Source organism: Triturus cristatus, chromosome 11 (genome assembly GCF_964204655.1).
Source record: "Triturus cristatus chromosome 11, aTriCri1.1, whole genome shotgun sequence".
NCBI lineage: Eukaryota > Metazoa > Chordata > Amphibia > Caudata > Salamandridae > Triturus > Triturus cristatus.
Window position 1 is genome coordinate 156,144,976 of NC_140594.1, and position 24,178 is coordinate 156,169,153.

The 24,178-nt window shown below is 47.1% G+C and overlaps 1 protein-coding gene across 2 annotated transcripts in view; it reads right to left on the reverse strand.

Annotated features, from left to right (window-relative positions):
- The window catches only part of KNTC1 (kinetochore associated 1), a 1,031,844-nt gene that overhangs the window by 805,550 nt on the left and 202,116 nt on the right, over positions 1 to 24,178 (reverse strand). For both annotated transcript variants that reach the window (XM_085636469.1, XM_085636468.1), the window contains exons 21-24: positions 21,750 to 21,861; positions 13,628 to 13,771; positions 9,324 to 9,380; positions 9,141 to 9,242 (exon numbers count right to left, since the gene is read on the reverse strand). In XM_085636469.1, coding sequence (XP_085492595.1) covers positions 9,141 to 9,242; positions 9,324 to 9,380; positions 13,628 to 13,771; positions 21,750 to 21,861 — 415 coding nt within the window. The remainder of the gene's footprint in view (positions 1 to 9,140; positions 9,243 to 9,323; positions 9,381 to 13,627; positions 13,772 to 21,749; positions 21,862 to 24,178) is intronic.

The window sequence follows — 24,178 nt, forward strand, 5'->3', positions numbered from 1 at the left end:
TGCTGAGGGTTTGACTAGAATAAATACACTTTATTTTATATATATCTGTTGTGGTGTCCTTTCATTTGGTATTCAAGGGATTATATATGGTATCACAGCTGTCTTCACATGCCATTCAGAGTTTAGCCTAAGACTGCTCTTGTCCATGCTACCACTAGGATATCTGGTCTCTAAGGTTGACTTTACAACCAATCACCATAAGGGTTGTTTGGACTGATATAAGGTGTACACTATAACTAGTGACATCATACATCAGGCCAACTTCTCACAGAGACCCTAGGATCCCCTGACCTATTCTGATGGGAGGGGGAGGGGGGGGGGAAGGGGGCTGGTGGTGGGAAGACCTTAAACTTGTGAAGAACAATTATCTTGACAGATCGGGACAGTGCTATGACAGGCAGGGGGAGAGGGTGGTGCAGAGTGGCTACGGGACAGGGAGACTTGTGGAGGATGACCAATCCATGGACCAGTGATTACTACTCTCCTTCCCATGAAACATTTGCCTGCATTGATTATTTACTGGGAACACCAAACTCAATCTAAGATCAGGGATATTGAGATCGAACCCAGGGCCCAGGCCAATCACGCCCTCCTCCCCCCTTAACAGTTCTCATAGCGAGTGGAATGAAATGCCTTCTTTTGTATGGTTACATCCCAGGTTTTAGACTGATGCTGTTGTTTTTTTTCAACTCACAGTGCACCGATACCTGCCAACCTAACCTCGGTGCCAGTGCCCTTACCCCAATATGTGCATGCTATATTTGCTATACTTAATTGGCATAATCTTACATGTAAATCCCTAGTACATAGTACCCGCGGTACCCAGGACCTGTAAGTTAGAGCGTCTTTCCCCAGGACATGCAGCACTGGTTGTGCCAACTTGGTATGACTAGAGTAAAATGACTTTCCCAGTCCACCACAGCAGACTTAAAGGGCAGTTTCAAACTTCTAGTCCAACTTAGCCATTTAAAGTCATGGCAAAGTCATCTGTTCCCCTGAAACATGCGTATGTCACCCCTATGGCAGGCCTACCAACGCCTAGGGCAAGGTGAAGCATATTTCTTGGGCAGAAAGTACGAGTTACTTACCTTCGGTAACGATGTATCTGGTAGAGACAATTCTAGCCGCAGATTCCTTCACGTAGAATTATCCCCAGGCATGAGACTGGATTCGGAAACTTTATTGCCACTGCATCCCTGCGCGCAGGGGGCGGGGCGACATCACGCGACTCCGCCCAGGCATCGTCCGCATACGTGACGTCAGTGAGATCACAGAAGACCTGCCCCGGCGTGCCTACATCAGTTTTCTTTGGAGAACTTTTCCCCACCACAACGCGGAACCACCAGATAAAAAACTGTGGAAGCATGGGAACAGTGTGCGAAGAGCAGAAAAAAAATTGTAAAGAAACAGTGACTAACAACACCACCAGAGTAGTGCCAACACCGCAGAACCCAAGGGCAGGGAAACAAGAAGAAGAAGAAGCCTGCGCAGTCACCCTGCCAGCACATAGACAACCTCCCATCCCTGTGCCCCGGAGGCAAAGAACATGCGTAGAAGTCATGGCACATGTAGTAAACCCACCCCCCCATCCTGAGAAAGGAATGGGACCAGTCCCAAGACAGACAAGGACAACAAACCTCCAAGTCACCCCAACCTAGAGGGCAACCACCCACAAGGGAAAGACAAGGCCAGATGACCCTTAATCAGAGGATAGCAATGGAAGGAAGGGAGGGGAGGGAGGACTGGGATAGAAAGCAATCCCCCTCGGACTTGGAGTAGCCAGAGCAGCAGGGCACCGGCGCACCGGAACCCCATCCTCCAAAGGAGGAATGAACCACCACCAGACGGAGCCAGCCGTCAAGAACAAGGAAGGCACTCACAGGAGTCACAGCCCCCCCACCGGGAGGCGAGTACCGAAGACCAACCCAAGGGTCCTCGCAGAATAGGGGAGGAAGGGCGGGCCGTGAAGGAATCTGCGGCTAGAATCGTCTCTACCAGATACGTCATTACCAAAGGTAAGTAACTCGTACATCTGATAGAGACTACTAGCTGCAGATTCCTTCACATAGAATAGATACCCTAGCCATACCCCCTGGGAAGGAGGCTCTGCGAAAGGACCCCACCAGCCAACGCAGAACAGAGGGCCCCACAGGGGACCAGATATGTGGACCAGGTAGAACCTCGCCCCTGCTAGGCCAAGGGAACCCCCACAAGCAGAACCCCACCGAACCCAAGGGGATGTAGGAGGGAAAGAAGGCTGAAGAGGCTCGTACACTCACAGCAGAGGAACCAAGGGCAAGGACAGAGAGGCCGAAGCACCCCACTCCCCACAAGGCAACATAGCTTCCGCCCAATGCCAAGACAGGAAAAGCGGGAGAAGAAGAAGAAGAAGCCTAGAGGGCCCAAGAAACGAGGAAAAAGAAGGCAAACCCACTCCAGATGGAGAGCAGCCTGCCAGCCAGAACAGCGCCGGCAGTGAAAGCCGCCAGAAGCAACTTATATGCCAGCGCCAGGATGCCCGATAGGTGATAGTGCGCTTTATAAATGCTAAAAATAAAATAAATAAAAATAAATAAGAAGAACGGCCCGAGGCCCCAGGAAGGCCGAGTAGGCGACGCCTGTCAAGGGATAACACAGGATCATTCCAGACCTCAGGACCGGAGCAGGGAGAGAAGAGGAGATGCCCGGACACACCACTACGAGTGGCTGCGCACAGGACCTCAGGAAACAAGAGCAACCTACCTAATCGCCATGGAGAACAGGCACCCGAAGGCGACCAGAACCCTCTAGCAGAGCGCAAGCTATACAACAGCTACCACTACCCCACATAGGGTACGTTAAGTCCCAAGATATGGGAACCCTCCGCAGCAGAGGAAAAAACCAAAGAGCCACGGGGAAAAAAAAACACCCCCGCTGAAGGCGTGATAAGCAGCCCAAGCAAAGCAGAAGGCTCAATCTCAGGGCCAAGTCCACGCAACAACTCCTGCAGAACCCACACACAATCAACACAAGGGCCGTCCAGCAGCCAATAATGCCAAAGTCCAAAGAAAGGACGTAAACGGCCAGAAAACACACTCCACAGCCAGAACAACCAGCCTAAGAAGGCCCAGAATCAACCCAACTCAGAAGTCACTGAGGAGGGAACAGAGGAGGAGGAGGAGGATAAGGCAGAGGTGGAGGAGGACGGAGGCCCGCCAAGAGCCTTTGGATGGCGGAGTCCGCCGGGGCATGGAACAACAGGCTGCCATCAAACGGAAGGCCGATGACTCGCTCCCGAATATTCTCAGGGAATACTCCGTCCCGAAGCCAAGCATGGCGACGGAAAGCAACTGAGGAAGCCATGGCCCGGCCCAGCACCTCAGATGTCCAGATCTGAGCGGAGAATAAACGCCGCAAGCTCCCGGCCATCCAATGCATGATGCCGTAAGTCCACCTCACCAGACTCCTGGGACGCTGCAGATCCCAGAGACTCAGCCGAGTGCCACAAACAGGAGGAGGCCCTAGCCAGCACACACAAGGTGTTAAGGGCCCGCAGGGCCACGCAGGTCGAGGCAAACATGTTGCGCCCCCAAGAGTCCAGCAAGCGGGCCTCTCGGGACGGCGGAGTTAACAGTGGCGGCAGGGAGGGAAAAGCAGTCCGCAAAAGGGGGCTGGCGGCTGAGGGGTGAAGGGAAAGACACGCCAGGTGACGCGGCGCCGGTGCAGAAGATGCAGAGGCACCGGGTCCCCTGAGGCAGGACGCCTCCAAGCCCCCCATCAAGGAAGAAAGGAGCTAACCTTCAGACTTCCCTCCCACCAGAGCCCGGTGGAGGACCTCCAATAGATGGTCCGCCGGAAAGTGAGCCACCGGGTCACCCATGTGCAGAATGCCCACAGCCATGGACACCGCGTGAGCTAAGGCCGCATCCGCCTCCGTAGGGCCCCGCGGTGGAAAAAACAGCTCCTCCGTGGGCGACGGCTGCAAACTAAGGCGGCCGCCCCCGAGGCCAAGCGGGACGGGCAAGGGCCAGACCTGAAAGTCAGAAGGAGCCGAAGAATGAGGGACCTGCCGCTCTTCCGACGAACACCTCTGCCTCAGGAAGGGCGGAGAGCCGCCCTTTGATGCCGGTGAGAAAGACACCACACGGCGACCAGTCTCCGGGGAGGACGACACCAATATACAGCCTGCCTCCGGAGAAGGAGCGTCCGAAGGCGAATCCGCGGTACGACTCCTGCGCGGAGCCGTAGAGTCCGCTGCTTGAGGCAGGACGTCGGCACCATCCGGCGTCACCAGACAAGGTACCTCCAAGTCACCCCGCACCGGAGCGGAGACTGGAGTAGAGCTGGAGCCGCACCAGCTCCGGGGAGGCGCCGGAATGACGCCGACCCGACCCCCCCCTTAGGCAGCCCCCTGCGTGGGGGAACGAGACAGACATGGGGAGTGGTACAAAGCCCTCCGCCAGCCGCAGCCCAGAATGAGGCGAAGATCGCTTGGCAACCCATGTGGCGGCGCCAGGGACGATTGAACCTCCGACTCGGCAGCCGCCTGTGGGGAGGGACGAGAGGGACCCGGAGAGGGACGAGGGGTCCTCCCCTCGGGCTTGACCCGGAGCAGGATGAGGAGGGTTCATAGACCCCTGTGGAACGCACGGTCCAGCTGATGCCGGCGCCGTAGCGGCGTCACCTCGGCCTTAGACAGGACCACCTTGTCAAAGGACCGAGAGGGGCTCAGGGATGCAACCCGAGCCCCGGCGACCTCCCGCGACACCACAGGGACCCCCGCAGGAGTTTGCAGCGAGGCAGAGACGCCGTGGCCTGAAGGAGGTGCCCCAGTGGAGTCGCACCCCAACAGCACCACATCCTCCAAGCCTGGATCCAAACCAGTCGGCGCTGGGGCCGGAGCCACCGGCGGCGCCGCGGAGGGCCCTGCGCAGAGAGTGGGATCCGCCGACGCCCCAGGAGGGGAAGGAGGAGGAGACGCCAGCGAGGCCTGCAAAGCCGCCGCGTATGTCTCAATTTGGACTCTTGACGCCCCAACACCGGGAAACGGTGGAGAGGACGACACGCGGGGCCGGATCACCTGTGGAGAGTCCACGCCCCCGGAAGGCCGGAAACCAGCCCCCGGGGACAAACTGCGACACTTACCCACCGGGGATCGGCACTCACGTGACATCGGAGAAGGGCGAGGATAATGACCACAGCAGTATCTGAAGCCGACCGCCGAAGCAGACCGAGGGGAGGACGTCGACCTGGAGAGACGCGCCGAGAGAAGTTTCATCCGGCGCTCCCGCCGCGACTTCGGCTTCAACTGTTGGCACAGCGTACAGTCTGTGGTGCCGTGATCCTCCCCCAAACACCACATACAAATGAGGTGAGGGTCTGTCCCCGACATAAGATGCCCACAAGACGTGCAAGTCTTAAAGCCCAAAGGCATGCGCACAATGTTCCACCAAAAAATGGAAGAAAAAATATGGCCTAACAAGCCCGTAGCAAGGATCGGATCCGCGTTGCACGCGGAAAAGGAAAAAACTGGCACGCTGGCGCGGGTCTTATGTGATCTCGCTGACGTCACGTACGCGGACGACGCCTGGGCGGAGTCTTGTGATGTCGCCCCACACCAGGCGCGCAGGGATGCTGTGGCAAAAGTTTCCGGATCCAGTCTCACGCCTGGGGATAATTCTACGTGAAGGAATATGTGGCTAGTAGTCTCGATCAGATAGTTAAAACAAGATTAAGATCTCATTGGGGCATAACAAAGGGAGTAGGCCGAAACCTATTGGTAAGGCCCTTGATAAATCTCAAAACGATAGGAGACTTAAATAAAGACGGCTGATCAGGTATACACGGAAAAGCCGATAAGGCCGACAAGTAGCCCTTAACCGTGGCCACAGCACCACCCTGCTGAGCCAAGGAAAGAGCAAACTGAAGAACATTCGACAAGTGGGCCTTTAAAGGGTCAATGGATCTCTCTCCACACCATTTAACGAATCTTAACCATCTGTAGGAGTAAATGGAATTGGTGGAGTGTCACCTGGCCGATAAAGTAACACCCATCACGTCAGGAGGGAGAGAGAAGGAACTCAGGTTGCCCCGTTCAATCTCCAGGCATGAAGGTGCAGGCTCTGGAGGTGGGGGTGAAGAACCTGCCCCTGAGACTACGAGAGGAGGTCTACCCTGAAAGGGAGATGGAGCGGAGGGTGCCATGAGAGGTGAAGTAGATCTGTGTACCACACCATTATTGGCCAATCCGGGGCGATCAATATGACTTGGGCCCAATCTTGGCGAATCTTCCTCAGAACCCGAGGAATCAAGGGTATGGGAGGAAACACGTAAAGGAGTTGAGAGCTCCAACCCAACTGAAACGTGTCCCAACGCCCCCTGCATCAGAAACTGGAGACTGCAGAATGACAGGGAATGCGCGTTCTCGAAAGTGGTAAACAGGTCCACTGAGGATTCCCCCACGTCTGGTAGATGTGTCGAACTACCTCCGGATGAAGCCTCCACTTGTGGTCGGAGGAGAACTGCCAACTGAGACCGTCCGCACGCACGTTCAACACCCCAGCCAAATGATTTGCCATCAAGCAAATCCGATGGTCCTGAACCCAGGACCAAAGCCGCCATGCTTCCCTGCAGAGACGGCACGACCCCACTCCTCGCTGCTTGTTGACATACCACATCGCGGTAGTGTTGTCCGTCAGGACTTGAACCGACTGACCGCGAAGGGAAGGGAGAAAGGCCTTGAGAGCCAAACGTATTTCCCACTATTCCAGAAGATTGATATGAAGCAATCTCTCCTCTGGAGACCAGAGGCCCTTGATCTCCAGATCCCCCAGATGAGCACCCCACCCTAGGGTAGAGGCATCCGTTATCACGGTGGCCACCGATGGAGGAAGATGAAAGGGCTTTCCTTGCTGGTCTGCACTAGTGGACCAGTCAGAAATAGAATGTTCTTGGGATACCCCACAGGTGAATAAAACACTATCTATATAAAAGCTAGGCATTTCTTGTTGCTGCAACCAAACTTATAGTTTCCCACACCACAGCTCTCAGTCCAGGGAAATCGACCAAATGTTTCTCTAGTCTTATAAGACTGAGGTGCTTTACTTGATTTAGGTCAAGTACGATATTAGGATGCATTTTAAAACTGAGAGCCTACTACCCTGCCTAACCTGCCTCTTCCAGGGGCTTCCTATCCTGCTCAACAGGGGTCTTTTTAGCTAATGAAAATCCAGGATTATTAAGTTCATCTGGCAGGGACAGCGAGTGCGGCTCTTATCGCCTTTTAATGAGGCCACGAGCCAAAGGGGGCCTTGCCCTCCCGGATTTTTTAATATACTACAGGGCTGCTCAACTACGGGTCCTAAGTGAATGGTCACTTAGAGAGTCAGCAAAATTGTGGCTCCATATACACAGACAGGTGACGGGTAGAACTATATGGGACTTACCCTGGAGACAAAAATCGGACAGATCCGCCAACACCTACCCGAGTATTCCTACCTCAACAACCCTACAGGTATGGGATACGGTGACCAAAACTTTGCCACTGACCACTTTCCCATCCCCCTATACACCCGTTCATTCTAGTGCGGCCTTTCCTCCGGCACTTCACGAAGGGCCCTTTGACGAGAAGGCGGCTGCATTGTGATCCCGGACCTTTTTCAGGGAGATAAAATACTCCCCTTCGCAGACTGCATGGCTCGCTTCCAACTCCCACAGACTGAACTCTACCACTACATACAATTGGGGCATTGGGTCCAACAACCACTCTACAGTCAGGCAGCCAAGAGGGAACTACTTCAACTAGAAAAATGTGTTCAATCCTGCACCATGAGGAGAGGGTGCGTTTCTTTTCTATATACAATTCTGCTCAATCTGACTCCGCAACGCTCGCAGCGTCACAGAACATTTTGGGAGGGCATGCTTCCGTCATCGCCTTCGGAGAAGCAATTGGACACCCTGTATACAGATATAGCGAAATTCAATCGCTTCATGTATCTGAGAGAAGCCCACTATAAAACATTATACGATTGGTATCTTCACCCACAAAAATTACATTCATGCTTTCCCGACACGTCTGACCGGTGCTGGCGGGGGAGCGGTCTCCTGGGGGACTTTCAACATATATGGTGGGACTGCCCGGTCATACAGGCCTTCTGGAAAGATTTTGTCCCAAATCAGGCTCATCCTGGGGTACCTGATTGGAGACTCTATGGAACACATCCTACTGGGTGTCCGTGACCCAATGCTCAAGTACCAGACTCATGGGATAGGTCCATCATGTGGCTTTGCTTGGGAGCAGCTAAGATATCTCTGGCTGCAGCCTGGAAGAAGCCTGAGGCTCCTTCACTCACCCAATGGCATGCCAGTCTGTGGCGTGGACTGGCTTTAGAACGCTTGTCAGGCATAACTGAAGATTCCCGCAAGAGCTTCGACTATATTTGGAGCCCTCTAGTTCGTTATCTTTCGGAAGGTCTCCCCCTATTTGCTTGCAGTCCGAGATTAAGGGCGTTGCATCTCTTCCTGATTTAACCAAGATCCCCTTCCTCCCGCAGTTGGGTCCCCCAGGATCCTTGCCTTAGCTGTGGACCCCCCCCTGCTGGTTTTGGGGGGGGGGGGGGCCTTCCGCTCGAGCCCGGCCCCCACCTCCCCACATCAGAACACTATTAGTGAGGCTCCCTGGGTAGGGTTGTTAATGGTCCTCTTTATTCTTTTTTCCTTCTTTCTCTTTTTTTTGCTATTCTCATGCTACTTTATTTACCCACTAGGGTGTTAGTTGTCTGACCAACGAAAGCGTTCAACCATTCCAGAAGCCTTTAAAGGGGGCTTTGTGCTTGTACTACAGTGCGGGTAATGGAGTTATTTTCCGAAACAGTGCAAAGCTCTCCTTTCAGAGTCGGCTCACAGGAGTCGTTCATAATGTAATGTGAAACTGTGTCTATATTCTAGCTATCTAAAGACTGGACTGTACATCTGTGAAGAAAGTCTGAACGCATTATGGTTCTTGTTCTTATGTACTGTTTGTAATCTGTGAATCACACTAAATAAACAGAATTTGATATAAAACAGAGAGCCTACATTTTAGCTAGATGTCTGTGCATACATGCAAGCTTCAAAGTTAATTGCACACCCACTGATGATGTGCATATTAATATTCTACATACCATAGGGATCCAAAGCCAGGAAGATGCCAAACCAAGACCACTTGGACTCTTTGATGTAAAATACACTTCTGCCATCTCAAGTCCATTCTCTGGCCAATTTGCCTAATAAAACATCAAACTATCAGTAAAGTATGAGCAAGATTAAAATCTTTCATAAAACTCTTTTTGAAGAAATGTGATCACCTTATCAGTCAATTCGAGGCTTCGTGCTCTATGCTCCAACCATTTCGCCATGACTCTCTGTAAGAAAAATACAATAGTTTTAACTTTGCATAAAGCATCACAGCAAACATCAGCCAAAATATGTGAAATTAATAGTTTGTTTATTTTTCCAGAAGTGCTAGCCATCATTTTAAAGAAGCTCCTTTAAATGTTTAAGTCCGTTTCAGTATTAAAATGATTAGGAATACTTCACCATATAGAGGATGTAAAGCCTAGTTTTTAATTAAATAACAGGTGGAAAAGCAGCCCAGTGCACCCTAGATCGCTCATCTGTTCCAACAGGTACCCCTGGCTCAACCCACCCGTTCCAGATGTTTAGCTAGCCTTTGGAGCAAAGGGAGTACATTTCTCTTGAGCCAATAGCTCATGCCACTCTCCTACTGGAGAGTGGCATAATAGAGGGTGCAACTCCACTAGCATCCCCCACATGTATGGGGAATGTCCCCCGGGCACGAGCATAAAAGCAATATAAGGGTCAAACAAACAAAATCTACAGTAGCTCAACATTTTATTGAAGCAGGCCACAACATCAGTCAATTAAAATGTTGTGTTTTAGAATTTGTGAACAAACAGGAAAGAAGAGATAACCACAATCATCTCTTAAAACGTGAGAACTATTGGATAAGCCAGTTAAGCTCCTTGAAACCCAACGGGATGAACGAAAATTTTGAATTTCAATGTTACCTTTAGAAGATCAACTGTTGGTTTCATTTATGTAATGAATGTGGTCTCCAATTGTTTAACATAGATTCATACGAGTTATTTATCCATTTACAGACAATCCCCTTGATGAAGGCCATCGGACGAAATGCATTGGGAGTGAAAGCTTGAAAGAATGTTAAACCAAGCACCAGGAATGATGCATTTTGGGAATTGAAGGTTTCTTGACAATATTGCTTGTGATGAGAACAACAATATTAAAAACTACTTGAACTAAAGGATCCATGTAATGGAACTCAGTTATTCAAACAGTTGAAACCTTTCACGAGGACTAATCCTGTGCATGGGGGACATTCCCCATACACGTGGGGATGCAAGTGGAGTGATATTGTTTACACCCTGTTCAGAGGGTGATACTCTGGAGCACGGAACAACACCATTTACCCACATTAATTCACAGCAGTGCACGTTCTGACCCAATACCAATAATAGAGGGTGTACCCACCCCAAGGAAGGGCCCATTGGTCCCGACCTGCACAACCCTGTGCATGGGGGACATTCCCCATACACGTGGGGATGCAAGTGGAGTGATATTGTTTACACCCTGTTCAGAGGGTGATACTCTGGAGCACGGAACAACACCATTTACCCACATTAAATCACAGCAGTGCACGTACTGACCCAATACCAATAATAGAGGGTGTATCCACCCCAAGGAAGGGCCCATTGGTCCCGACCTGCACAACCCTTTAACCACCCCTAAATCTAGTATTTAGGGGCAACCTTGAACCTTGTCTCCTCAGATTCAAAGAAAGAACTACTGAAGAGCCGTGCTGACCCAGGAATAAGACACCTACTGCTTTGGCCCCAGCTATACCGGCCTGTCCAAACTCCGACCTGCCTACAGCAAATAAACAGCCGTGTCAAAGCAGCCCCCCAGAGGCCAGAGGACCTGCCCTGCACTCACCTTACAGACGGTCTCCCGTGAGCACCGGATTTGCTCAACATGGACTCCAAAACCGGAATGCGGATCCCGGCAACTCCGCGATTCTACACCACTCTGCACTTCACGGCCCAAGATCGAGTGGCCCAACACCACGAGGAGGTCTCTGCAGCAATCCTGACCTGGGATCTGGTGATCCCCATCCTCCCTCAAGCTCCAAGACAAAGCCTGCAGCCTCAGTCGGAAAGGTCCCTTCAACCAGAGTTAGTAAGTAAACCTGATGCCAGAAGACACCCCTGCACCCGACGCCCCACGGCCTTTGGTGACCCAACAGATGGTGTCCAGATATCCCCCAAGAGCCCAACTTACCTCTCCAGCCGGTGGTCGCCTTCAGAAAGTCTCCTTGCCCGAGCCTGCAGCAACTTTGCCGAACCGAAGGCCTCTATTGAAAAGCACAGTGTCTTTGACATCTTGGCACCCGGCTGCCCCAATGCCGCTGGTGGTGCAGCTCTTGTGCTGGTCGTTGGCCCCTGCAGTGCTGACCTTAACCCCAGGAGCTTTGCTCCCACATCCGAGTGGCCCACACATAACCAGTCCCTAACTGAAGCCCCCCTTAGCATCATTAGCTAACATTGGGGCCCTGCACTCTGCACCCGGCCGCCCCAGTGCCACTGGTGGTGCAACTCGAGTGCCTAACTAGACCTTGGGGAACGTTGCTCATAACCCCAAAACTCCCACTTGTAAGACGTTTATTTACCTGTAAAACCGCTATCCATTTTTTCCCAAAAGCACCCATGTTATGAGATTTTGGGCTATAATGTTGTGTTGAACTGTTTTGTATGGGGAAAACAGTAACTATAACTGAAGCCACGAAAAGCCTTACTTGCCTTGTATTGTGAGATCCGTAGGTATGGTATCTAGGCATAACACCCCAGTATTCAACGTAATCTAAAAGCAAATAAAAAATATTCTAAAAGTAATTACTGTGTAATTCAAACTGCTTTTTAAAGTCATACCATCCTGTAACAATTGCAAATCCATCCTCAATTGCATTTCTGTGTAAAGGTTTACAATTGAAAGTATATTTTACCTATGTGCACCAAGTCCTGCTTGGTTCTAGAAATAAAACAACAAGTATACCTTTTTTATACTTACTCAATTGGTCTGGATTCTGTCTTAGAGTGTGTGCCATTAGTCATGATTGAGTGAATAAAATAAATGCTGAACCCTCCCTCTGGATAGGCCCAACTGCTCGCCCACACTACCACAAAGAGAGCTGTTAGTACTTACCTAATTTAGCATCTGCTATACCTCTGGGGACTCCCTGGATTCTGTGCACACTATACCTTACTTTGTTATAGTATATACAGAGCCAGCTTCCTACAACATGCAAGTAGAATTATGCATATACTCAATATCCAAAACATATTTCAGCAATCTTGAAGAGGCACATCTGTCAAAATTATGCTTTCTTTAAGAAAAAAGGTCGACCTGAAAGCAGTTTACATTGCATCAAAGTAGAACTGTACTCCCTCAAAGCAAGAACGTTTGTTTAATAATTATTTCTACTGATAAACCTGGAAAGCAAGCCAGCACAAGTGTCAAAGAACAGTTGACTGGTGGTGATGATGAAGTGGGTGAGACTGACTTGAGTTCAAACTATCTCCTTTACAATCCATTTCGTAATGGAGTTGTTCTGACGGACTTAAAGGGTTTAAACGAGTCAGGGAAATGTGAACCAGTAGTGCACTGGGTTGTGGGCTTAGATGGAAGCACAACTAGAAGAGGAAAATGCCTTCAAATGTGAGACACCATTAAAAGCAGACCATGGCCACTTAGAAACCCAAATATTAGCATAATGAAAGCGGTTTGTGTCCCCAAAGAGCTAAATGACTGGAGCTTACAATGGGTTTAAATGGTAGATGTAGATTTCAAAGTAGGATATCACGGATGGCACAAACAATAGTTTATGAACTATGATCCATGGTGCCAGTTGGGCAGGCAGGGATTGCGAGAGTAACTAAGCAGTTCTTGGAATTGGTTATTCTGCTCCTACTTGTGGCCGGAGTCAGACTTCGGGTTTTTCAGCAAGGGTCACCTCTTCACCAACTGGGTATTAGAATTTGTTTGTTCTGACATGACTAAGTTTCCCTATGCAGTGCATCCCTGGGCATAAAAATAACTTAAGCCAAAAACAATACTATGCACAGACCCCCAAAAGTAAAACAGTTATTTAGACACCTTGGAGGGGAAAAGGTGTATGTGTCACAATAAAGAAAGACAATTACTGACTTGGTCTGAAAAAAGAATATGAAAAACTAAAATTCAGTGTCTCACAAAAGAACACAAAGGAGCCTGGCAGGGACAGTAACAAAGGCTCAAATCTAGGTGCGCAAGACACACTAAGCAGGTGGAGCTACAAGGCAAATTGGGCCAATGACAACGCTGGACATTTGCAGAGAAAGATTAAAGCAAACAAAAACAGTCCTACAACTATTACCTTGCGATACCTCTGTACTATTTAGAAGGAAACAAAAGCTCCTTCATATAGAGAAACAAGTGAGATTTGATATGCAATGGCACAAATTAAATGAAAATCATCTACATAGAAAACACACAATTTTGTTTTGCAATACATTAACACAGTAAAAGCATAAATTACCTGTCCTTTAGGCACAGTTCTCCTTACAAAGGGAATTAGGACATTTTTAAACCAGAGACCCAGTTCTCTTGGAGGCACATTCGCCGGAATCACACCAAGTAGATCTGCCAACATCTTCTCATCAAACATGCTTTCAAACTCAGCCTAAAGAAGAGCGAGAAGGATTTTGAAAACTCAGAACTGTAGCAAACAAATGATATGTGAATCACCAACATATAAAAAGGTTGAAACTACATAAGCAGTCTTTTATTAAAGGTATGGTGTGGTGGTTTAATTACCTATAATCATCAACTGGCTATTCTGAGCTTTGACAATTTTCTTTAATTACAGCCACTATATTTATAAGCTTATTTTTAATTAATTTACAGTTTCCATCTCTTAGTGACAGGCATCAAATCTGAGGTTTAAGACTGAAAGCCCTCGACACAATAAACTCTGCCCAACCCCTTTTTGTGCCAGAAGAGAAGATTCTATCATCATGAATGACACCAGTATTTTCACAGTAATATTTTTGTAACTGTAAATGACTCATTCAATTACAAATCCATTCAAAACATCAAAGTTATAAAAACATTACAGTGGTTATTTGATATTTATACAATTTAAATACCTTCATTTCATGTTATTACAATAAAACTTTCCAAACTACAACATTCTATGGGAAAATTTAACAGAAAAAATAACAAAAACGCAGGTATGAAATGTCTTGTACCCTTTTCTTTCAGGACTGCATTTAAATACTGTTCCCCAATGTTGCTATCAAGAGTACAAAAAAATAATGCATTGTAGATTGCAGAGTTAGAGGTGCAGATCTACAGCATGTAGTCATAAAAGAGGGCACATTCTGGTGCTACATGCAATAAATTAGGCAATATACCCATCTTCAAAACATCCAGAACGCCGCCGTCAGTCTACTCCTCAACCTGCCACATCACCCAGCACCTGCGCACACTCCACTGGCTCCCCATCAAGGCAAGAATCACCTTCAAGATTCTCACCCACGCACACAAAGCCCTCCACAACACTGGAACAGCATACCTGAATAGCCGACTCACATTTCACGCACCCCAAAGGACGCTTCCATCTGCCCAGCTCTCCCACGCCATGGTCCCTCGCACCAGGAAGTCCAGATCGGGAGGCTGCTCCTTCTCCTTCCTCGAGGCCAGAGCCTGGAACGCCCTCCGACCCCCACCTCAGAGAGACAACAACACTACCCAACTTCACGAGGGACATAAAAACATGGCTCTTCAATAGACCTCCTCCTTGATGGACAGGACCCTACGCCGCCCCTCTCTCTCCCCCCATAGCGCCTTGAGAGCCTTACAGGTGAGTAGTCGCGCTCAACAAACCCATAATTGATTGATCTTCACACAATTAACAGACGTCACATGGTTCTTTCCCAAAGCAGGTAATTCCATTGATTTCCCAATGATTTAATTCAAATGTCAACTCTCACAGATGTTGTCTTCATTTCCTTTGCTTGTCCTTCAACATTCCTCATATTTTAATAAAACTGGGAGAATATTAATCTTGTCTTGTTTGGTTAACAATTATGGTGGCAGAAAACTACCAATTGTGCCAGATTAGAGGATACTGGTTTTAGGACATTAATCAATGGATGTTACCCACTCTCTCTATAAAACACACTGCAGTATAAGATGTGAGGGTTAACTTAGAATTTGACCACAATAAAAATCAAGATAAAGTGGTGCCAGCTTGAATTTAATTTCGACATGTGACGGACATAGTTTGTGGTAATTAGACCACGCTTGGGATACATCAATTTGCATTAACGTGCCAGTGAAAAGATTTTAATGTATTTTCATCATGAGGTCAATCCGGTTCCCTCTATACACACATCGTTTACAGGAGGTATAATAAGAAGACAGGAGGCAAAACGTCACACATAACAAGGAAGCAGGAGGTAAACCGGGGTCGTTTAAAAGAGATAGATACAATAAGAAAGCACAGGAGGTATAATGAAGTGGAAGGGAGAGAGTCATACAATATAGGCAAGCAGGAGGTAAAGCAGGGGTCTTTTTTGTCCAGCTTTTGTGAGTTTATTTGCAAAGTAGGTTGGTTTTCCAGAGTAGAGGGCTTTGTGTGTTATGCAGGCAGTTGTCAATATACTTCTCGCTTTAATTGGTAGCCAGTTGAGTTTGAGAGAAAATGTGATGTGGTCGAAGCGTCTCCCCTCAGTGAGCAGTCTAGCCGCTGCGTTGAGTGTGGACTTCATTGGCAGAAGGTGGAATTTTGGGATGCCAGTGACCGTTGCAGTGCCGTAGTCCAGCATGGAGAGGACAATGGATCGGATTACAGTCTTCAGAGGGGATAAATGTTTTGATTTCTTTAATGTGTTTTATTGTGTAGAAGGCACTTTTTGTAGAGGCATTGATATGCTCTTTCATATTCAGGCTTTTGTCGACGATAATCCTGAGAGATCTGAGAGTTGGACAATGAAAGTTTACAGCTGTGGATGGGCGAGGGATTATATTTAGGCTGGATGAAAAGTTTTTTTTTTTTTAGGTTCAGTTTAAGGTGGTTGTTGTTGAGCCAGGTGTGTATCAAGGAGAGAGTGTTGTTGAGGTGATGGATGTCTTTAAGAGAAGCGATTTTGATATAGATTTGGGTGTCATCTGCATAAAGCTGAAAAGGCAATCTGGCTTGTTTCAAGATCAGTGCATGGGGTTTTATGTAGAGGCTGTAGAGGGCAGGGGATAGGATTGAGCCTTGGGGGACTCTTTGGTTGACTAATGTTGCTGTGGACATGTTTAGTTTGATTAAGTTAGATCTTTCATTCCCGAATAATGTGAACCATTGTAGGCCAGTACACCTGATGCCAGCCTGCTGAGAGGGGGTGTTAGTTAAGAAGAACTTTGTGGTTCACATTATCAAAAGCTGCTGAGAGGTCCAGGAGGATTAGGAGACATTGGGGGATTTATGTAAGTTATCAGTGATGTTCAGGATTGCAGTCTCTGTACTGCAGCATTTCCGAAATCTGGATTGGAATGCACGCGTAGTGTAGGTTGGATTTCTCAATGTCATTGTTTAATTGAGAGAGGAGAAATTTTTCTATGGTTTCAGCAAGTAGGGGGAGGTTAGCAATAGATCTAATTATCCAGGTCCGTTGGGTCGGCATCTGCCTTCTTGATTACAGGGGTGATTTGGCCAAGTTTAAGTGAGGCCGGCATGAAGCCACTGGATAGGGAGGAGTTGATGATATTAGTCCAGGAATGAGCAACGATGTGTCTGAGATTTTTGACAAGAGAGGAGGGGGTCGGAGAGGTGGGAAGTCGGCTTCATGGATGATAGTATTTCACTGACTTACTTTTCTGATATGTTTTCAAATTAGGACCAGGTTGCATTGTTTTTTGGTTGATTATGGTTGATGATGGAGTTCTGTGGTCCTGTGAGGTTGTAGCTGTAGAGATCATCAACAGTTGGTAAGAGGATGAGCGGGTGGGCCATTGTTAGAGGAGGAGTCTTTAGTGGGAGGGGGAGAGTGGCCTAGAGAGTTCAATGTTTGTAATTTTATCTGAAAAGAATTTAGCAAACGCTTAACAGCATTTGATAAAGAAATCTATGGGATGTCGATGGAAGAGGTTTGGCTTTTGATGATCTTGAAAAGGTCTTTGGGACTGTTTCTGGTATGGTTCAGGTGGGATCTGAAAAAGCACATTTCTCTGTAGGTATGTTTTTTTTTATATTTTAGGCATTCTGTTCGGAGGAGAGAGAGATGGGCTAGAGTGGGTTCATGTCTCCATTTTCTTAGTATGAGTTGTCTCATATCGTTATTAACATCTGTGTTGAACCATGACCTGGAGGGGGCACTTCTTGATTTTTTTTTTAGTTCTAAGGGGGCAATGGTGCTGAGAAGGTCAGTCATGTTTGTGTTGCAATGGGAGGTGAGCTCATCGGTGGTGGTCAATTCGGGTGGGGGAAAAATGAGGGAGTTAATTAGGGATTCTAAATCTGACTGCTGGATTTTGTGCATTTTTCTTGTGCAGTGCTTCAGCAGTTAGGTTTGGGTGGAGAGCTTAGGTTGTTTGATGTTGAGATAAAAAAGAATGAACTGATGGTCAGACCAGTCGATGGGAAGGATGGAGCGGAGGGATATGGCATCGTGATTGGATATGATAGCATCAAGATTAGCGCCTTTATTGTGTGTTTGTTTTTTACAGTGTTGAGTAAGACCTTTCTGTCCCAGGAGGGAGTCTAGTACTTGCACTCTAGAGTCGCAAACAAGATCCAAGTGGAGCTCTCATTGGCCACCTTAAGAATAGCGGTCTGGATAGTATCGAGTGGCCCTATTTGTTTGCTGTACTCACCAAGCTTGGATTTGGTCCGGGCTTCCGCTCTGCTCTATGCGGCCCCGCTGGCGCGTGTCAGAGTCAACGGAACGGTGTCCAGAATCTTTTGGCTGCAAAGGGGAACGCGACAAGGCTGCCCGCTCTCCTCTTGGGTAAGAGGAGATCCGCTGGTGAGAGGCATGAACGTGGGGGCGGGGGGAAATGGGAAGAACATATCTCCCTCTATGCGGATGATATCCTGCTCTACGCCCATAGACCTAGGTAGTCCTTTCATAGGCTCCTCCACATCATCTGGTCCTTCAGCCAGTACTCTGGTTACCGCATAAACTGAGACAAATCCCTGGTGTACACCCTCATAGGGGAACCCCCAGTCTTAACGTCAGAATGTAAAGATCTGGTCCATAATGATTCTTTTAAATACTTGGGCATTTGGATTACCAAGATGGAGGAAAGGTTCATGCAGCTTAATGTACAGTCGCAGCTTGATAGGTTGAAAGGGGATGTGGCCCATTGGCGACGTTTACCGGACTCCCTTATGGGACGGCCGGTTTTGTTCAAAATGCTGGCCCTCCCGCGTCTCCTCTACGCCATACAAAATACCCCATTCCCGATTCCGGAAGCATTCTTCCGTGCGGTGGAATCTGAACAGCGGACACTGCTGTGGGGGGATGGCTGTCCCAGGATTGCCTTAAAGAAATTGCAGAAGAGGGTCTATGAAGGAGGGTTGGCGGTGCTGGACATCCGAAAATATAATTGGGCAGCTCAGCTTGTTAATGTTAACAGGTGGGTCTTCTCACCACTTGAGGAGCCTGCAGACCGGGCTGACCTCTTTGCTATGGGGGTGGGCAGCAACTTGGAGGATCTTTACTGGAGGAGGAGTACCCCGACTCCTGACACACTCAGTCAGTTATCACGGCGTGGCAGAAGGTGACCAAAATGATCGGATGGGAGGCCAGTCTTACGGAACAAACACCACTCTGGGAGGGCGACTTTTTAAGAGAGGTGAGGCGACTGAAAGGTTTTCATGGGTGGAGTAACATTGGCATCGATCTCCTGGGAGACGTCTGGATTAAAAGGGAAAATAATAACATTTGACAGCCTTCAGACAGAGTTCCAAATAGGTACCACGAACACTTCCGATACATGCAGTTCCAACACGCACTCCACTGCCATCTGAAGTACACCACTGGAGGACAGACTTCTCCTCGACCCAATGATTGACAAGGCAATATCCCTCACCTACAAAAACTGCTTAACAATACACCTGACTGTCTGGGACCTCTGCGGACGGCATGGCAATCAGATGTGGGTCCTCGAGGAAGATGATTGGCGGGAGGCCCTGCAGAGACCCAGAGAGATAGCGGTACGAGCAAGGTTTAGGTTAATTCAACTGCGTATACTACACAGGTCTTACGCCTCAAGGACTGTCCAGTACCACATGGGTCACTGTACCTTGACACAGTGTATTAGGGGCTGTGATGAGACTGGAACCATATTCCATATATTGTGGGCATGGCCCAGGATTCAGGCTTTCTGGGCGGGTGTGGCCAGAGTGATGACATTGGTAGTGAGGGAGCAGGTCCCACTTGTAGTGAGATGGCACATCCTGGGAGTGACAGGAGGAATAGTGTGGCCCAAATGGGCCGCGACTTGGCTCGCCCTGGCGGGGGTGGTGCCAAAACGCAATATCGCCCGGGCATGGGGCTCCAGTGTTGTTCCAACGGTACAAGCCTGGGAAAACTATTTAGATTGGTGTCAACGGGCGAAGCAGGTAGTCTATCAGAGCAGGGGGTGTCCACGGAGATGGAAGATACGGGGGGCCTGGGTGGGTTACAGAAACGGGCAGTCCCCAGTTTCCTAATGAGCCGTGGGTATGTTAAAAAATACGGCTATTTGATTGTGATATAGGTAAGACGGATGGTGCGGGAGGGCTAATGGGAGGGTTGAATTGTGTTAATACTCTGTATTTTCCATTGATGCACGCCAAACTCACTATGAATACTGCAATGTTTCTTTTTTTTCTTTTCCTGAAGCATTGGTTTTCGTTGTTTAATAAAAAGAACATAAAAAAAAAAGGAATGGCTATCTGAGCAACATCTAACTCACTCTAAGTCCCTGACCAAAATAGCTACACTGCCTGCAGAACACAAATCTCCCCGTTTCTCAGTTTAAAACACAGCATTGCACCAGCCATCAGAACAATAAGCTGGCTCACCACGATTAATCATAGCCAATTTAAGTGTTCTGCATTGTGGATCACACTATATTTTAGATAAAAATTCTCTATTGAGGATCATATAAAATATAAATAGGATGTAGGGCCCAGCAACAAAAACAACAAGATTTCAAATAGTCCCTTAGTCTCTAACAAATAATTGCAATCAAAATAATAATTCAACATTGTTTATAGCCTTAAGTAAAAACATGGAGAAGTAAAATGATATATCTTTCTGCACAGCTGAGGGAACATTTAAAACCAGTGCACCATGCAAAAGAAGTGTAGGATGGGAAGGTATACAGAACAACAAGGAGTGGGGGATTATGGGAGACTTCATACACCAGAGGGAATAAAATTAGAGTGGTGGGAAACGGGCGGAACAACGCAGGTAGAGCCAAGCGTGCCGCTCCTACGCAAACGCAACCACACTTGGCTGAACCACACATATGCTAGTTTAAGGCAAATATCATGGTCTAGTGTCCGAATAGGCAGGGAGAGGAAGAGAAAGCATCGGAACGGGAAACTCCTGACGCGGACAGGTAAGTGGGGCTGGTTTTGGGGGGGTAGTAGTTTAAGGGTTGGGGTCAGATTTATGGTTCAGAGCGGGGAGGTCAGGGCATTTTTTTTAAAGGGCACAGGGTTTTAGGGCTGGGGGGAGGTTGGGGTAAGTTTAAGGGCAGTGCGGGGTCAGTTTTAAGGCAGGTGGTTTGGGTAGTTTTTTTTTTTTTTTAAAGGTTGGGGGTCGAATTTAGGGTTTAAGGCCGAGTCGGTCAGGGCAGTTTTTTAGGGCTCAGTGCGGGGGGATTGGGGTAATTATAAGAGCAGTGGGGGGGGGGGGGGGGGGTAAGTTTCAGAACGCGGGTCAGGTATTTGTTTTCAACGGGGCAGGGTTTTAGGCCTCAGGTCAGGGGGGAGGGGAAAGGGGTGGTTTTAAAAGGCAGGACGAGATAGGTTTTATGCCTCAGGGCGGGGGGGTGAGGTAGGAGGAAAGAATTTTAGGGCAGGGAGGAGGGGGTAGGGGTAGCAGCAATTTTAACCACACATATCCCTTTACCAAACATGCCTTTACAAATAAATGCGTGGTAAAGGAAAGTGTGGTTAAGATGCATTTGTGGTTCAGGCGGCGTGGTAGAGGCATGCGTGGTTTAGCCATGCGTGCCTCTGTCATACAACTCAGAGTGGTAGTCGAAAAGAAAACTTTGTTATCCCAACTTGTTCTCTAATAGTTTTTAATGCAAACATTTTCTCAAATCACCTGCAAACTTCTAGAGTTATTTCAAACCGAGATGAGTCCTGCTGATAAAAACTATGGAAGACAGCACTACTGGGAATAATTGTAAAGCAATTGCCTTGAAAATACTTCCACAGAGCATTGATAGCCAAACAATATATATAAGCTCTTATAGCAGAACTCCTAATGTACTTCAAAAGCCTAATGTTCACCTACACTGTCAGAATGTGTATAATGTTCATGTTAAATAGGTCAGTAATAAGAATAATAAACCCCAGACAGCAGGCTTTCTTCAAAAACGTAAGGCTCTTACGTCACACTGTCAAAATGGAAAATTGCATATTTCCCATATTAAGCTCTTACCTCGTTCCTAAGCCAGAGATACTGCGCACACGATAGACTCCCTTTCTCAAGTTGTACCAGAATTTCACTGAAAACATCTTCATTGTTCAAAAACTCAGTCCAGGAAATTCCACTAAAATGGTATGGAAAAAAATTAGAGGAAATCCAATTTTATTTTTAGAAAATACGTGAATATATTTTTAAACAGACATTTAGAACCTTTGTAATTATAAGTGCATTATGTTGTTTTTCTTTTTATGGTGCATCCATAGAACAGAGGAAGGAATGAAAGACAAATGGCAAAGTAAAGAGATGTGCAAACAGTGTATTTGCTAGTTCATCCTAATGTCATAATCACGTTCCTTAACACCTTAGGTATGACGAAATATGCTCCTATATTTTCTAGGATTATTCTCCAAGTTTGATTGATTAAAAAATTAAAAACGTAAATCTGATACGAGAGCAATATTTTTCATTGATAAAAAAAAGACACAGGCAACCTATAGACTTCCAACAAACAAATTATAGCCACAAAAACAAATAGGTTAAAAGGCTCTTTAGAACATGTTCTTTTTGTGATCATTCTAAAGGGTAGCAGTGTCATCACACTTCGAGAACGGCTTTTGCTTTTTTAAAGTTTCTTTTTATTTTAAATTATAATCAAACAGTTTGATATGGCACTCAAACCAATTATATATATATTTTTTAAAATAATTACAATGCTGCTGTGCCACCCACATCCTCGCCAAACCTGCGGGACAGCTTATGGTGACAACAGCTATTGATACATACAGGTATTACTAGTGTAATCTCTATAGTTAAGAAGAAGGTAACAAAATGTAGTGCATATTCAGATTTGTTACAACTGGAGGGATCCTATAAATATGGCAATACATTGTCAAACTTCCTATTTAATACATGTGGTGCCTCTTATATTTCGGGCTGTGATACATTGAAATTAAGATTATTGAAACCATGTATCTTGCTTTCATCTTCTAATGTTACATGGGGAAGTTTAGTCACATCTTTTTCAGCTAATTTCAGGAGACTCTTGTCGCGCACAATCACTCGAGAATTCACCCGACGGTGCTCGCTTTGTGAATTAATGGCTGTATTTTCAGCTTCTGGCCATTTGATTCATTCCCTCTTTTACACTTTCGAGGTGCATCAAGGAACAAAGCCACATTGGTTCTGGTGAATCAGGTCTGACAGCCCTGGTGAGATTCTTTTCACCAACAACTTCCATAGTCTTTAACAGTCTAAAGCGAGCTTCGAGGTTTGGGGGCTGTTACTATGATGACGTGTATAGGGGATTTCGATGAGGTTGGGTGATCTACTATAATAGCCAGCTTGCAGGCAAAGCAAGACTACCATGTTTGCATACTACGACAGCAGTCGCGGAATTAATAACAATCCGTATGTGGTGAAAAGGTTCCAGTAAAGAGCGTTTCGGAAACGAAAGGGCCTGGTGTTAATGGGTATTCAACATATAACCTCTCGTTTTCCCCAGAGATTACGGAGTTTAAAATGTAATAGTAACATAATGCTTTTTGGATGTTGGATTTCCACTTTTACTTTCTGGTGTACTGTACTATCAGTTCTAGGGTTAAAATATCCTACAAAGAAAAATCCTTGAAAATGAAAGTACTCCACCCCCAACACTCAGTGTTTGACAAGTCCCTGTGATAGGTACATGAACAAGCGGCTTATGATCCAAATTTATAGGTGAAGGAATTCACACAGTCATAAACGCAAAGGAGTAGGCCAGTAGGCACTGGATTAACAATGTTGGGCTTAATACAATACTAAAACTTCCTTAAAATGGAGTAACTTTAATATCTGGACTCTGATTGGTGGCCCATTAATTCCGATGGATCAGTCATGTTACAGGACCCGTTGGAGATACGAGATCTGTGGAAATACGGATGATCTGCCTTGTTCACCCAGAGCTATCGGTCATTTTAACAGCTGTAAACTCCAGAAGAAACTGAGGAAAGAAATGGGGAATTTGTTGGTGAATAGGATCTGGAATTACCAATCCACCCAGTAAAATCTCGCTTCTCAGTAGAACAGGTGATTTCCATGAAAATCCAGCAATTTAAGAATTGAAATTAAAATCAGAAACTATGAACCCTTTTGCACAGGTACTAAATTCCACATTTTGGGGCTCAGAATTTGCTTCTTTTTTAACACTTAGAAAGTGGAGTTTGAAGCAGGTAGATATCAGTAGATCATAGATCTCTCTTTGGAACAAAAGGAATAATATAATCTGAAAGGGAAAAGTGCCATGTCATTGAGGCATTTAAAACTTAACTAGGCCTTTAAGCTGAATACTAGCCTTCACCAGGAGCCAAAAAAGAGCACCAATTGGAGAAATTGCAGATCAACGAGTGAAGACGTGGAGACATTAAAACCAGGCACACAGAAACTTTCTACACTTCTTCAAACAT